The 13512-nt window shown below is 39.7% G+C and overlaps 1 protein-coding gene across 3 annotated transcripts in view; it reads right to left on the bottom strand.

The window, feature by feature from the left end:
- Positions 1 to 13512, bottom strand: part of PDLIM5 (PDZ and LIM domain 5) — a 125817-nt gene that overhangs the window by 14241 nt on the left and 98064 nt on the right. For all 3 annotated transcript variants that reach the window (XM_050973462.1, XM_050973464.1, XM_050973463.1), the window contains one exon: positions 2415 to 2589. In XM_050973462.1, coding sequence (XP_050829419.1) covers positions 2415 to 2589 — 175 coding nt within the window. The remainder of the gene's footprint in view (positions 1 to 2414; positions 2590 to 13512) is intronic.

Raw genomic sequence — 13512 nt, 5'->3', positions numbered from 1 at the left:
TAGGAATAGCTTTTCCAAAACATCACAGATCCATTAGTAAAGAGTCTTGCAAAATTAACCCCAGTACTAACTGAACTGGTAGTGCACTACCACAACAGAAACCTCACAGAAGCAAACAAGCTGGACTCAGCTCACCCCTAAAGATTGGCTGGTTCTGATGTAGAATCCAAGCCAGGGCGCAGGAGGCTACAAAAACCCTTGGTGGAAAGGATGATTTTCTATTGTAATGAATGAAAATTATACAGCTCATGGAGTTCCTCATTTTTCAGAGCTTTCTAATCAATAAAAGTCTCTTTCTTTAATCTTGGTGAAACATAATGCAGGCTCTCTTATTTTGTCCACTGAAAACATGAGATATAGATAAATAAATTTTAAAATACTATTAAAGAACCATTACTTTTCCCTTGTAGTTTAACAATACAAACGACTGAATAAGCAAGAAGAAAATACTTTGGAAGAATGCCTTTTTTTCAATAATCCTATGAAATTTCTATTTTAGGGAAAATAAAATGCAAGGTGGATGCAAACGAGGATGATTTGCACATCAGCAATAAAAGCAATTACAATTCCCTGAATTAGACAATCACAACTAATTGTCAGAAACCACTGACTGAACAATGCAACCCAGATTCAATTCTTTCTCCATACAAAATTCTGGCTAATGGTAGCATATCTTATGGGATCAGCAGAATTTATTTAACTTAATCTCTATTGGCAAACTTGTGTTTGTATTGTACCCATGTTATACAAGTCAAGGACAATAGCTACCATAATGTCCAAAGGCCAGGGAGCCCAGCAGGGAGCTTGAAATCCAGCAATACAGTAAATTATTATCAATCCAGTCCTAGTAATTGTTAAAACACCACTTGTTTTTCTTCTATGGATGTTATTTCTCTTCTTCTCAGTTAGAAACGACACTTTCGAAATCAACATTAGTCTTTCTGTGGCTATGCTCTCTGTTTGGTTTCCAACCAGCTAATAGTCCCAATTCCATTGCAATGGGTGTATGCATAAAAACTAAATTGCTTATTTTTCTTTGGTCTGACATTTACTCCATTCCATCCAGTTTTCTGGTTCTCTGTAAAAGGGACTGTAGGACTGTGATTGTTAGCAGTTCACAATATTTTTCCTCCAAAGTAGTTTCATTCTTGGTTTTGTTAGATAAACCACACATGCAAGCGGTGCCCTGCATTACTGAAATGAAGCCTTAAACCACTTGTGACTAAAGAATCAAAACCCATAAAAGCGAAACAAAGCCCTGCTGTGAGAGATGCTGCAGGATTTACAGAATCCTAGAATAATTTAGGTTGGAAAAGACCTGTAAGATTATACAGTCCAACTGTTCACTTAGCACTGCCAAGTCCACCACTAAGCCACGTTCCTAAGTGCCACATTACGCATCTTTTAAATACCTCCAGAATGGTGACTCCAAGACCACCCTGGACAACCTGTCTGAGTGCTGGACAACTTTATTGGTGAAAAAAATTTTCCTATTACCCAATCTAAAGCTCCCCATCACGTCTTGTGGCTATGTCCTCTCACATGAGGAACATTATTTCCATAATGATAAAAGAATGATAAAAGTACTATTGACTGCTGACCTGACTATAAACCTGCTGACTCCTTTGAACCAACCTCCACATCACTGCAAGCTCCTTTCAGGCAGCTGTAGAGATGGATAAGGTCCTCCCTGAGCCTCCTTTTCTTCAGGCTGAACACTCCCAGCTCCCTCAGTTGCTCCTCATAAGACTTGTGCTCCAGACCCTTCCCCAGCTCTGTCTCCCTTCTCTGGACATGCTCCAGCACCTCAATGTCCTTCTTGTAGTGAGTGGGCCAGAACACGACAAAGGCTTTGAGGTGTGGTCTCCAGTGCTGAGTACAGGGGGACAATCACTGCCCTGGTCCTGCTGGTCACACTGTTGCTGATACAGGCCAGGATGCCACTGGCCTTCTTGGCCACCTGGGCATACTGATGGCTCATGTTCAGCTGCTGTTGATCAGCATCCCCAGGTCCTTTTCGGCCAGGCAGCTTTCCAGCCACTCTGTCCCAGCCTGTAGCGATGCCTGGGATTGTTATGACCCAGATGAAAGACACAGGACTTTGCTGTACTGAACGTCATAAAACTGACCTCAGCTCATTGATCCAGCCTGTCCAGATCCCTCTGCAGGGCCTTCCCACACTCCAATAGAGCAACACTCCTGCCCAACTTAGTCACCTGCAAGCATGACTAAGTGTGCTCTTGATCCCAGTTTGGACCATTGATTAGGATATAAAGCAGGACATGCTCAAATACAGAGCCTGAGGAGCAGCCCTGGTGGCCAGCTGGATTTCGTTCACTCATCACCACTCTCTGGGCCTGGCCACAGAGCCAATTCTGCACACCCCAAAGAGTGCCCCAGCAGGCAATACACACCTGATGACCTGGTTGCAGTGTGCACACATGGGAGTGCGCTTCCCCGCTGGAATATGCTCCGCCCGCTGAACCAACGTGTCTTGCTCATTTAGCTGAGGTGTTGTTGCAGCTTTGTCACTCGGGGCAGTTATTCCAGGTGACTTAATACTGTTTGATGTCCATCCACTGACAGGAGCTGGGGAAAGAATGCCAAAAGCTTTTAGAGGACCATCTTTCAGTACTAAGTAAATTAACTTGAAGCACAAGCAACCAACAGCATTTGCCTAACATCATTGTCCAGGGTATACCTGCCTCCTTAAAGGAACATCTTAAAAAGCACTCATTTTCCCCTCCTCCCCCATTAAGTTACCCAGAAAGTCCTACCTACTTTATGAAATGTCTGTGAAATAACACAGAATGGTTTTGGCTAACTTGGAGAGGTAGTGGACAAATTTTAACATGTTGAAGAAGTTAGGTGAAAGAATATACAATCTGTGAAGGCATTTTTTTGTTTTAGATACAAAAGCTGAAGCCAAGAACATCAGTATATGAATAGAGGCAGGAGAAAATGACATACCTACTCAAAAATTCTCACAGTGTGTGCAAGAGATCATACATCATTACTTACATGTTAAACAAGAACATGCATTCAATACAACATGTGTAGGAATTTAAACTAGAATACTGTATAAGTAAAATTTGTTTCTACATTGAAATTAAACACTGGTCTAGATCAGTGGATTCTGCCAATCTGAAGCACTCCAAAGGTCATGTTCACATCCTCCTTATAAAAGCATGACACAAATAAAACCCTGACATTTTCAGAAATGTATACGCTACACACTTCCATGTGTACTCAGGGTTTTAGAGCTGGAGAACAGACATAGGCTTTTATGGAGTTTGAGAAATGCATTAACAAAATGAAAGGCAAAAATGATACTGTTGTAAGGGTAGAGAAGAAATAAGCAGTCCTCTGCTTTTCTTTTCCCTCTACTGATATATGTACCTTGGTAATGGACAAGCTACAACAACACGGGTTTATGGCAGCAGTTATTCCTGTCAAGAGGAGGTATCTTTCTTTTTCAAGTACATTATAAAAAAAGCTCACATTTCCATAGCCTTTTGTTTGTAACCACAGGCAAAAGAAACCTGGAGCATTTACTTGGTGCCCTGTCTTTAGTGCAGCTTTGCTAAAGCTTGTAAATCAATGAGTGAAATTAAGACCCTAGTGAAAATTCAGAGGCAAACAACCAAGCAATAACCAAGACATTAGACAGTGCAGGATGATGCTTCTGCTGCAAAGATGCAGCTCTCCAACACAAGGGTCAAGGCATTGGTATGAAGCTTTGCCAAAAATCTAGTTTGTGGAGCTGTTAATCTTTGTGCTATTCGACCTCTCTTGTTTTTCATATCTTCCAGGGAAAAAAATGAAAAATTGTTTCTCTTCATCTCCATTAATGGAATGCTGATCAGCCTCTGTCCTACAGAAAAGTTGCAAATACTTTTCAGGCAAAACACTGCATTTCCTGATGAAAGAGAAGTGCCATACTCATTCTTCATACTAAGAGAAGATAGATTTAAGCAACACTGAATCCACAGAAAATCCGACATAAACACCAATATTGTGTTATTTACAGAATATAGCCAAGCACTGCACAGTTTAATCAAAATATTACCATGAACTTTAGCAACCCCCTCCTCCACTCACATCTAGGCCAACACATCTGGAAGAGAAATCCTGTTTAACACCAATGCTTTTGTACTGAAATTAGACTTGGTATTAAATTGCTGATATGGGCTCAATACCTGCTTTTGCTTACTCTTTCTGTGTATGAAGAAGAAATATATTCATATATCTTTTTTTTTTATGTTTAAGTGGTTGGTTTATGAAAATTTCTCATAGCAGATCATTTCAAGACTGATACATTTTTGGATCCTTTTCAGAAACTGAAGTAGCAAAAAGTATAACAATTCATAAGGTTTGCTTGTTTTAGTCTTATTTGTTTTTTCTTTTTTAAAACAAGACTATATTTCATGTAAAATTAATGACTTTGCAATATCTTGAAAAAATAACATCTTTATTCTTGAAACATTGAACATTCCTGAGCAGAAAGAATTTAGGAATAGAGGCACTTGATCTTGAACAAGTCACTCCGCTACTGTAGCTCACTTTAGATTATAAATGCCTGCTAAGCTGGAAACATAGGAAGAGATAAAAATGAAAAAGGTGGCAGAATAGCTTTGAAGACATGAACAAAAGTGGTGTTGATTAATAGCACTTTCCTCCTCTGTCATTACACATGGTTTTTCAATTTTCAGATCCCATTTCATGAGAAGACAGGAATACACACTAAACCCAAATCTGTTTGAAGACTGCTTTTGCCATAAATCAAACTGCAACACAGCTCCTAGTGTATTGCTAATTTCTGTTTGGGTTATCTACTGAATCCCAAAGCCCATTGAGACACATCAGCTGTCTTGTTTGCACTGTGTAGTTAAAAGAAGTGTTTCTGCTTGCTTAAGGGGGGGGGGTGGGAAGGCACAAACATCACAATTGCTCCCTTTTAGTTGTTCTCATTACAGCTTTCATTACTGCTGTTTTTATGAATGATGCTTTTCTGAACACTACCTAACTTCAAAGTTACTACTGGCCAGGAGGAGAATTTGTGTATGTAAACCTTCTATACAAAGCTGTTAGATCAGTCATTTCTGAGTTATTTAAAGCATTATAAGTGAGAGGAGATAGTCCATCACATTACAACAAAAACTCTCTTTTAAGCAAAATATAATAGAAACCAGACAAATTAACATCGTGTCAAGCAAGAACTGTGACCTGAGCAAAACCAATCTGGGCATTTAGTGTTGAGGATACTCCCTGCCCATGTTCCCAATTTGTGCCCCCAGCATTCTCACAAGGATTTTCCTTCTCTTTGCTGATAATCACATTAAGACCTTGTTGGTCTCACACAGTCAAAAATCCACCAGTAAAGTACTGTATTATCTATACCTATATAAAATACCTTATTTGATATACTGGCTTCTTTGTAAGAACTCTAGAAACCTTCTACAGTTCTCTAGATTTATTTCTTTTTTTTTTTTCACCATTCTTCCTTCCTCACTGCTTGATTTGCCTCAGCCTTTTATCTTCCTCGTTTCCTTCTGATCATCACCTGGAGGATAGCTTTTATTGGCCACTTCTGTCTTTCCACAGGCCACAAACATACCTTTAACACTTCAGTAATTTCACCAAAGGTTCATTACTTCCCCTGCAACCCACAGACCATTTTTTTGTTGGTGGTGACATTTTCATTTAGTTGGTTTGCTTTTGATTTTAAAAAAACCCACTATTAATGCTCCACTTAAATCTGTATAAATTCTCAGTACTTTCCCCAACACTAATCCTCCTCTTGTAGCTAGAGAATTTCAAATATTAGGCCTGCTTTCTTGTTTAGATAGAACACTGATATTTCCCATAGATTCCTTCTACTTCAACAGCAAGTTTAACACTCCAAGAGTGTTTTTACACTAGTGGACAAGATGTTTTTACTGCAGACAGAATGGGGATATTCTGAGTTCACATCTTCCCTTCCTTCTCTATTCCCTTGGGAATCTTTCAGATTGAAACTCAGCTACTTGATTTAAAAACATCAGGCCCAAAAAACTGATACAGGTGTTTTTTTTCTTGCAGCTAGAAGATTTTAGGGCACATGAGGAATACCAAAGTAGGTACAAATCTTTACACACAATCTAAGGGAAAACTTCTCAACTCTTGGCAATCAGTCTGAGCTCTCCTGTAGTTTGTGTTTTATACTTTTCTTTTTATATTTTATGCATATGATCAGCAGCTTTGCTCTCAAGGAGTACTGGGGAAGATAGATGCTCCATTGTCCAAGATGTGTCAAAGGTGCATGCACATTTTTAATTGCAAATGGTGACTGATTAGTAATGGAAAGAGAAATCACTCATATTTTCCTGTTGCCACCTTTGTTGCTTGAAATGGGACAAAGGACAGCAACTTTTGTGGGTGGCTTGAAGATTTAAAACTAAAATCAGTAAATTCAATTAATATATAAAATAAATAATTTATAAGAATTATACACTCTGGCAGGAGCTATTCTGACCTGAGTAACAAGAGAGATTTGGGTTCTATGCAAGTCATGAGAGGATGTCTGTGGCCAAATTTTAGAGTTTTGTAGGCTTCACTTCACCTTCACTCTTTTTAATTAAACATTCTAAAGCACTATTGATTTACAATGATGTATTGTCTTTGCTTTTTAAATTTTTTCTAAAACCAAAAACACTCTGTCCCCGACTATTAACTTTCTACTTTATTAGGTTTAAGTTTAGCAAACCCACAGTGTTTGCTTTCACTGAACTCCTTGGTATGGCTAGTTTAATATTTAACAATCTTTTAGGCAGGATAAAGAACTGCCTCTTTTTATTTTCCTTTTTTAAAAATCCCAGTGTGACTTTGCCCTTGTTAGTCTAACAATAGGTTGTTCCATCGCTGAGCACATGGATAACTGCAAACACTGCTGAAAGGTTTGGAAGACAAAGGGAGAAAGGCGGATACGCAGCGGTGCCAAAGTCACTTTGACAGAGGTCCTCTGGTGCGTAGCAACAATACAACAGCCTGAACTGTTTAACGCTCACTTAAACATAACATCAGCCTTCATGTAATATCTATAAATAACAATGCTACTTGAAGCAGTGGGAGTGCCAGAACTTCATTTGAAAGTGTTCTAACTCAGTGATTTATTCACTGCAATCAAACTACTGTATTATAAATGGAAAATATAAAGCTTCATACGTCCAATTTTCTGACTTTTTGTAATATATCTGTCGTGTAAGAAATCTCCCTGTTCCTTCCCTCAAAACCAGCCAGATGGCTGGATGAAGCAATGTGTCTGAAAAGCTCTGCTGTCAGCTCACTGCTCTGGCTGCATGCAACACCCCATCCACTCCCAGGCCCACATGAAATCACACAAGTTCAGTGCAGAATGCAACAGGACAAGTACAAGGTGAGAAAAAAGCCAAAACCTCAAAAAAACTCCACCCAACAAATGCAGAGTTCAACCCCTGTATTCTGTAGTTGTTTCTTTTGTTTCTCATGAAGTCTTGGAAACACAGTCAGAGCTAAGCTCCTTTTGCTGATTAAAGACAGAGCAGGATGAATTAAACCATTATCATGTCTTTAAATGCTGGGTGAAAGCTGTATGCACCCGTGGAAAATCAAAACAGGTGTCACCTTGGCCCCATTTCAACAGCCCCTACAACTAGAGGGACTAGTTCCTGTGTTAGTAACCAGCCTTTCAACTGGAAAGGCTCCGGGTAAATTAGCTGTAAAGCATCTTAATTAAAATGAGTATGGTGGTTTTGGCTTGCTCAGCCTGTCTCCTTCTGATTTGTTACATCACATACCGTCAAAAATTTGGCACAACTGGCATTGCTTTTATCGAAAAAACGGCTCAAGAAGAAAGAGAAAACCAAGTCCTGTGCTACAGTGTTGCATTTCTCTGCAGTGACAGTATACAAACCCATTTGGTGGCTTTCTGCAGATAAGATTTCACCCCCCTTGCTTTTAGTTCCTCTTCTGAACTCAACAGCTTGGCTATGTCCGCAGAGACCATGTCTGTCCAGTCTCATGTAAATCATCTGTCAGTTTCATGAAGCTGATGTTTAACACTGAATTCCAATAAGAATGCATTTACCAGAGGAATACTGGTTTTTCATTTGCTGAACAAATATTAGGCATAGTTCTTGGACGCCCCACACCTGTGCATCTGAACAGGACACACCACTGCTCTGAGCTGGTGATAGCTAATGGAGAGGAACTGATCTGCCGAGTCAGTCTGTGACAAGAAGTTATTTTTTAACAAATCAAAGACAATGAACATCGAATTTTGGAAGTCAGTGAATGTTCCCACTTCATGTGCGTGAAATAAGCATAGAGCCAAAAAATCTCTGCATCTCTGCTTAAAGGAACACAAAGAAACATGCATCTGTCCAAGTACTGCAAATAATTCATTTAAGGGCCCAATTTGGTGCAATAGCACGTGAATTTGGCAAAACCAAAACACAGGAAAATTGTGTAAGGTCATGTCTGTAACAGAAGAGCCGAGTTTCTATTCAGCAGATCTCGTACTGAGGTACACCAGGCCATTCTTTCTCTGAAAAGCAGGTGGTACATTTCTGCATCATTACTATGATCTGTTCCTTCTTAAAGATAAACATTCAAGTTTTAGAAACACTAATTTTTTCACTAACTCTACAGGAGTTAAAATTTCATACTGCCATCAAGTTAAGGTTAACATTTATAAATTACTCTGGTTTCACAATGGGTTTTGCTTGGCTAAGCGACTTCACATTAATTAACTTGTAAGAACAAACTCTTGTGGTTTGCTGTCACATGATGATATAACAATCTAGATTAGATGAAAAATTAATTCACAGTCCATAAACCAGGATCAGAAAGGTTTTGTATTTTGACCTGTCAATCATAACACTTTTATGGAGAAGGCTTTCTGGTTTCATGAATGGTGACTACATCATGGAGCAGCAACCTTTAACAATCTTTTTTGGTGAAAAATGGTGGTAATGTTTTGGGACCTATTTTTAACAGAGGCAAAACCAACAATGTAAGAATTTCTTGTAATGACTAGCAGTGTTAACCCAGTTTCTTCCCCATATTCAGACCTTGATCCTCAATGGGCAAGTAGCTCCTTGAGCTCCTATAATTAGTCCTGACTTTAAACTCCTGTTCTACAAAGGAAACAAATTATTATGAGAGGATCCTAAAAACAAAACTGCAGAACTTTATGATCACCAGGATGGTGACACAGTAGTTTGGGTGCTTTTTCCATGTAGAAGTATTCCCAAAGCTATCAACTTAAATTAGCCAGCCTGTATAGCCTGTATGATCAAAAAAATTGACATAGGGGCTGGTGCAATTACAAATGAAACACAGAAAAACAAAAGTGACAAGGACAAAAAGTGCTGCAGTCCATCCCTTTATGGTACTTAATCCCTTCAAGACTTACTGGCAGTACAAGCATTTTGTGACAGCACAAGGTATCTCGGTGCCTTCCTCCCTCTCCTCAGCTCCATACCGTTTGCCCTGATGGCCAAACTCCACAGTTTCACATATAATTTTTATCCCATTTTCTCTACATAAATAAGTAGCAGAATAAGTAGCAAGGAAGGAAACAAAGACTCAAACTGCCAATAAAGCATGATGTCAAGTCACGCCTAGGAACAGGCTTTTCTTTCCCTTTAAAATTTTAATATTATTGCAGGAATGGGATATAAAAAAGAAAATGCAGCAAGAAAGCTATGGATAATTCCAGAGGAGGTAAATTCAAGGCTACCAAGTACACAAAAACAACTCCAAGGAAATAGCAGAATTTTTAAAACCAAGTTGTCTGGGGAGTACTTTTAATGTGCTTGCAGCCAGTTTCTAAGTGTGTTCCCTCTGCTGAAGGGATCATGTGCTTAACACATGTGCTTGCTCAGGATTAGGCAACTGACAGTTGTGCGTATTGCAGAACATGCTGACATTCCCTAGCAGCTTTGCTGGGAGATTATATATCCCAGTGATACCAGGCTGAGAGAGACCCTGGGAATAAGGAAACTGGCACACCTGAGTAAAGGGTCACTTAAAACACCCACTTCTACCACAAACCTTCCCCATCCCATTCTTCTAACTCAGCTGCAAAGCCCAGGAGGAACAAAGGGCATCGACTGCAATGAAACTCTTCTTTCCAAGAAGCAAAACAGCCTTTCTGGCCACCAGCTGTAACAGCTCCCCACAGGCCCCCTGCCATCCCACGGGACCCCAGCAAGCAAGTGGGATGCTGCCTGTCCAGCTCCTGTATGGAAAGCAGGGTATGGGACTAGCAGTGCTGCGCCTGGCACACAGCCCCTACAGTCCCCATGCATCAGCAGCTCACCCCCCAGCAACAGGTTTGAAAGATGTCAGGTAAGAGAAGGCAATTTCATGTGAGAAATGTAACTCTGGAAGTCCTGACTGCTTCTGACCATCACAGATCCTGCTATACTCTCCCTAAGAACAGTTTGTCTCCTGGACTGACTCCAGCTGGTGTAGCTATGCTTACCAGGCAATTGCACCTTCTGAGATTGTTCTCAATTTGCCACGGTGCTATTCACTTCCTTTCAAGTTGCCGTGGAAGGTCACGGCACGCTGACGAGCAGCTGTCATCTCTCACCCACGAGGTGGCTGCGTGGCAGCGATGAGTGAAAGCCATTCCTGTGCATGCCCTGTGTCCTTGCCCAGGACTAGAAAGTGCTTTGGGGCTCCATGGGGGTGAGCCATGCTATGTAAATCATAGCTACCAAATATAGAATCGCTCACTGCAATGTAGCCAGGATGCTCTGGGTTATTTCATTCTTACAATTTAAAATAATCTTGTAAAAATCTTCTGCCTCTGGTAGGTGAGTAGAGCTTCATAATGAAGCTCAACAAAAATGAAGTGAGAACTCTTATAAATTCAAGTCCGCACATATAACACACAGTGACAGTGTGCTTTTACTTGTTTCAACAATAGAAAAAAATTGGAGATTACTGAGCCTCTTACCCATGCCTTAAAAGAAAGCATGAGGCAGCCACCTCTCATTTCCTCTAGCAAACCACTGAGGAATCTCCTGATATTAGGATTTTGTTCCAAAGAGGAATAAAACCTCTGTTACCAGCATAGTGGACAACTAGCATAGTAGCATTCATGGGTACTCCACGAATGGCCCCCACATCCAATGAGGATAATTCAGGCCCAAAGGTGCTATCATTGTGACACCCACTCAGATCATGAGACTTCTGTAGAGAGAAACCCAATCCCTGAAGCATCTCCAGGTTCACTATCTCAGCCATTCAACTTTGAACCATCGTGTTGCCAGGTCATGAAATAGCTCATACCTCTCAACAGAATCCCTGACACCTTCAGGCATCTCTGCACAATCTCAAAAAAGAAAAAACAGTAACAACAAATCATCCCAAACCCCTACATTGAAGGTAAAAAAAAGCCATAATACTTTTATCAAAAAAACTCCAAAAAACAACAAGGTATTCTCGGGGTGGTCTATACAACAAAGAGAGATTCCAACTAATAATTGAAAAGATGCTGTCTACCCAAATGACATACCTCTGTAGTCAGACAACTTAATAAAATCACTGGTAATCTTCATGCCACACCATCAATCAGCATCTCACAGCTTCCCCAGGCACAAACAAAATCCTATGACATGCCTATTTTGCTTTGGAAACAACTTGGTGCTAGAAACAATAGTCATTAGAAGGGTGAGTGGTATCAGAGCTACCAAACTGTGCTCCCAATACATTTCTGCTATTAATAGCATACCACTATACATTTACATAAGATTGTATCTTCCTTCTAATTATTTCCTAAGGTAGACTTCAGCTATGAAATCAAAGGACTTTTTTTTGTCTAAAATTTTGTCAGGCTTATGGCCTATGAAACCAAGTTTTGTTTGGCACTAGAAACTTTACTTTAAGGAAAACTTTATGCTCACAGACTGCAAAGAAACAGCAGAACTGAAGTCCAAGCATTCTCTGAAACACTTACAGTATTTCTTCAACATCTGACTAATTTTACCAAAACATTCAATTATTGAAACAGTTTTAGCTGTCTAACTGTTGTTCCACTGACAGGGGACAAGCACAGACTGGCTTCCCACAGCAGTGAGTGACTGTCTGTGTTCCTAAGGTGCAAATGTTAACTGAAGCTCCTCTGGCACTTGGGACATCATACTCCTCCCACCCTGTTAATTCCTGGGCAGTTGCTGCTCACACTGCTGCATTATCTTCCCTGTACTTTCCAGTTTTAGGAAAATCTGAGTCTTCAATGCCTTTTTCTCCTATAGCTTTTATTTCTGGCTCCCTCAGTATTTTTGGGGAGAGGTAACAGCTTTGCTTCTTTGGAACTTAGGCAATGCATCTCAGAACCCTTCATCAAGACAGCACAAAGCTGACGTCCTCATGACTATTTCTTTCCACCAGCTTCTCTACCAGTATGAACTTTCTAAGCTTTCTTTAAGCTGTTCTGGAACATAACAACCAAAAATTCTCCACCTAGCTTTTTCTCTCACCTGCCTACTCGGTATCACTGATGTAAAACAAAAAACAAACAAAACACAAAAAAAAAAAAAAACAAAAACTAAAAAAAACCCAAAAAAAAAAACCAAAAACAAAAAACAAAAACAAAAACCAAAAAAACCACCAAACCAAAAAAATTTCACATTATGCAAGAGCATAGGCATAGATTTTCAGAGCACTACAGAATCAAGTGCAGTTTAAGTAATCTCTTTAAAACTCTCTCCTTCATGAACATCTTATAAAAAAGGCTATTTTGAACATTTGACTCCTATTAAATACTAGAGCACGCTAGTAGGATTTAGCAGTGAAACACCTACCAACATACTAAAAATGAGTGTGGTACCACAGAAAGTCCAAAATCATGGGTGGTTTCTAATCAAGGTAAATAATTCATGACTTGGTGAGACAGAAAGTTATATCAACTGTGAAGCACAACCAGTCACTTAGAAAAATGCAGGATTATGACATGCCCACAAAAACTTGACTTAAGCACACATGCTACCAAAATGGTTACTTTAAGAACTCTTGGGACTTCTGTTGTTACTGCTCATTTTGAGGTTTTTTTTCCCTTCTAATGCTAACTAACTCATAGAAGTAAACCAGTGCTAGAATTAAACTGACCTAAATTTTAAGAAGTCTTTACCTTGCCCTCATTAGCAGACTCACTATTTGCCAGGAAAGTAAAGCAATGACAGTGCATTGCCATCTTGAGGCTTCCTACAGAACTGCGCAGCCCAACCAAAATACACCAACTTGTTACCAACCACAGCAGTCATTCAACCAGAAGTGCCAAAGCCATTATAAAACATGCAGCATTAACACTGTATTTTTCTTTATTTTCATGCCAGGGCTTCTATAGTCCCATTTTGGGACTGGATATACTTCTCAAGAGGGAAAACCCTTACACAGAACAAAACCAAACAAATAAAGCTATTTAGCATAAATGATCCTGTCAGAAAAAAAATCAAGACTACTCATATATTAGCAAGCAAA

This window comes from Serinus canaria, chromosome 4 (assembly GCF_022539315.1).
Source record: "Serinus canaria isolate serCan28SL12 chromosome 4, serCan2020, whole genome shotgun sequence".
In the NCBI taxonomy this organism is placed as follows: Eukaryota; Metazoa; Chordata; class Aves; order Passeriformes; family Fringillidae; genus Serinus; species Serinus canaria.
Note: the sequence above shows the minus strand (reverse complement) of the source record. Positions and strands in the feature narration are given on the sequence as shown.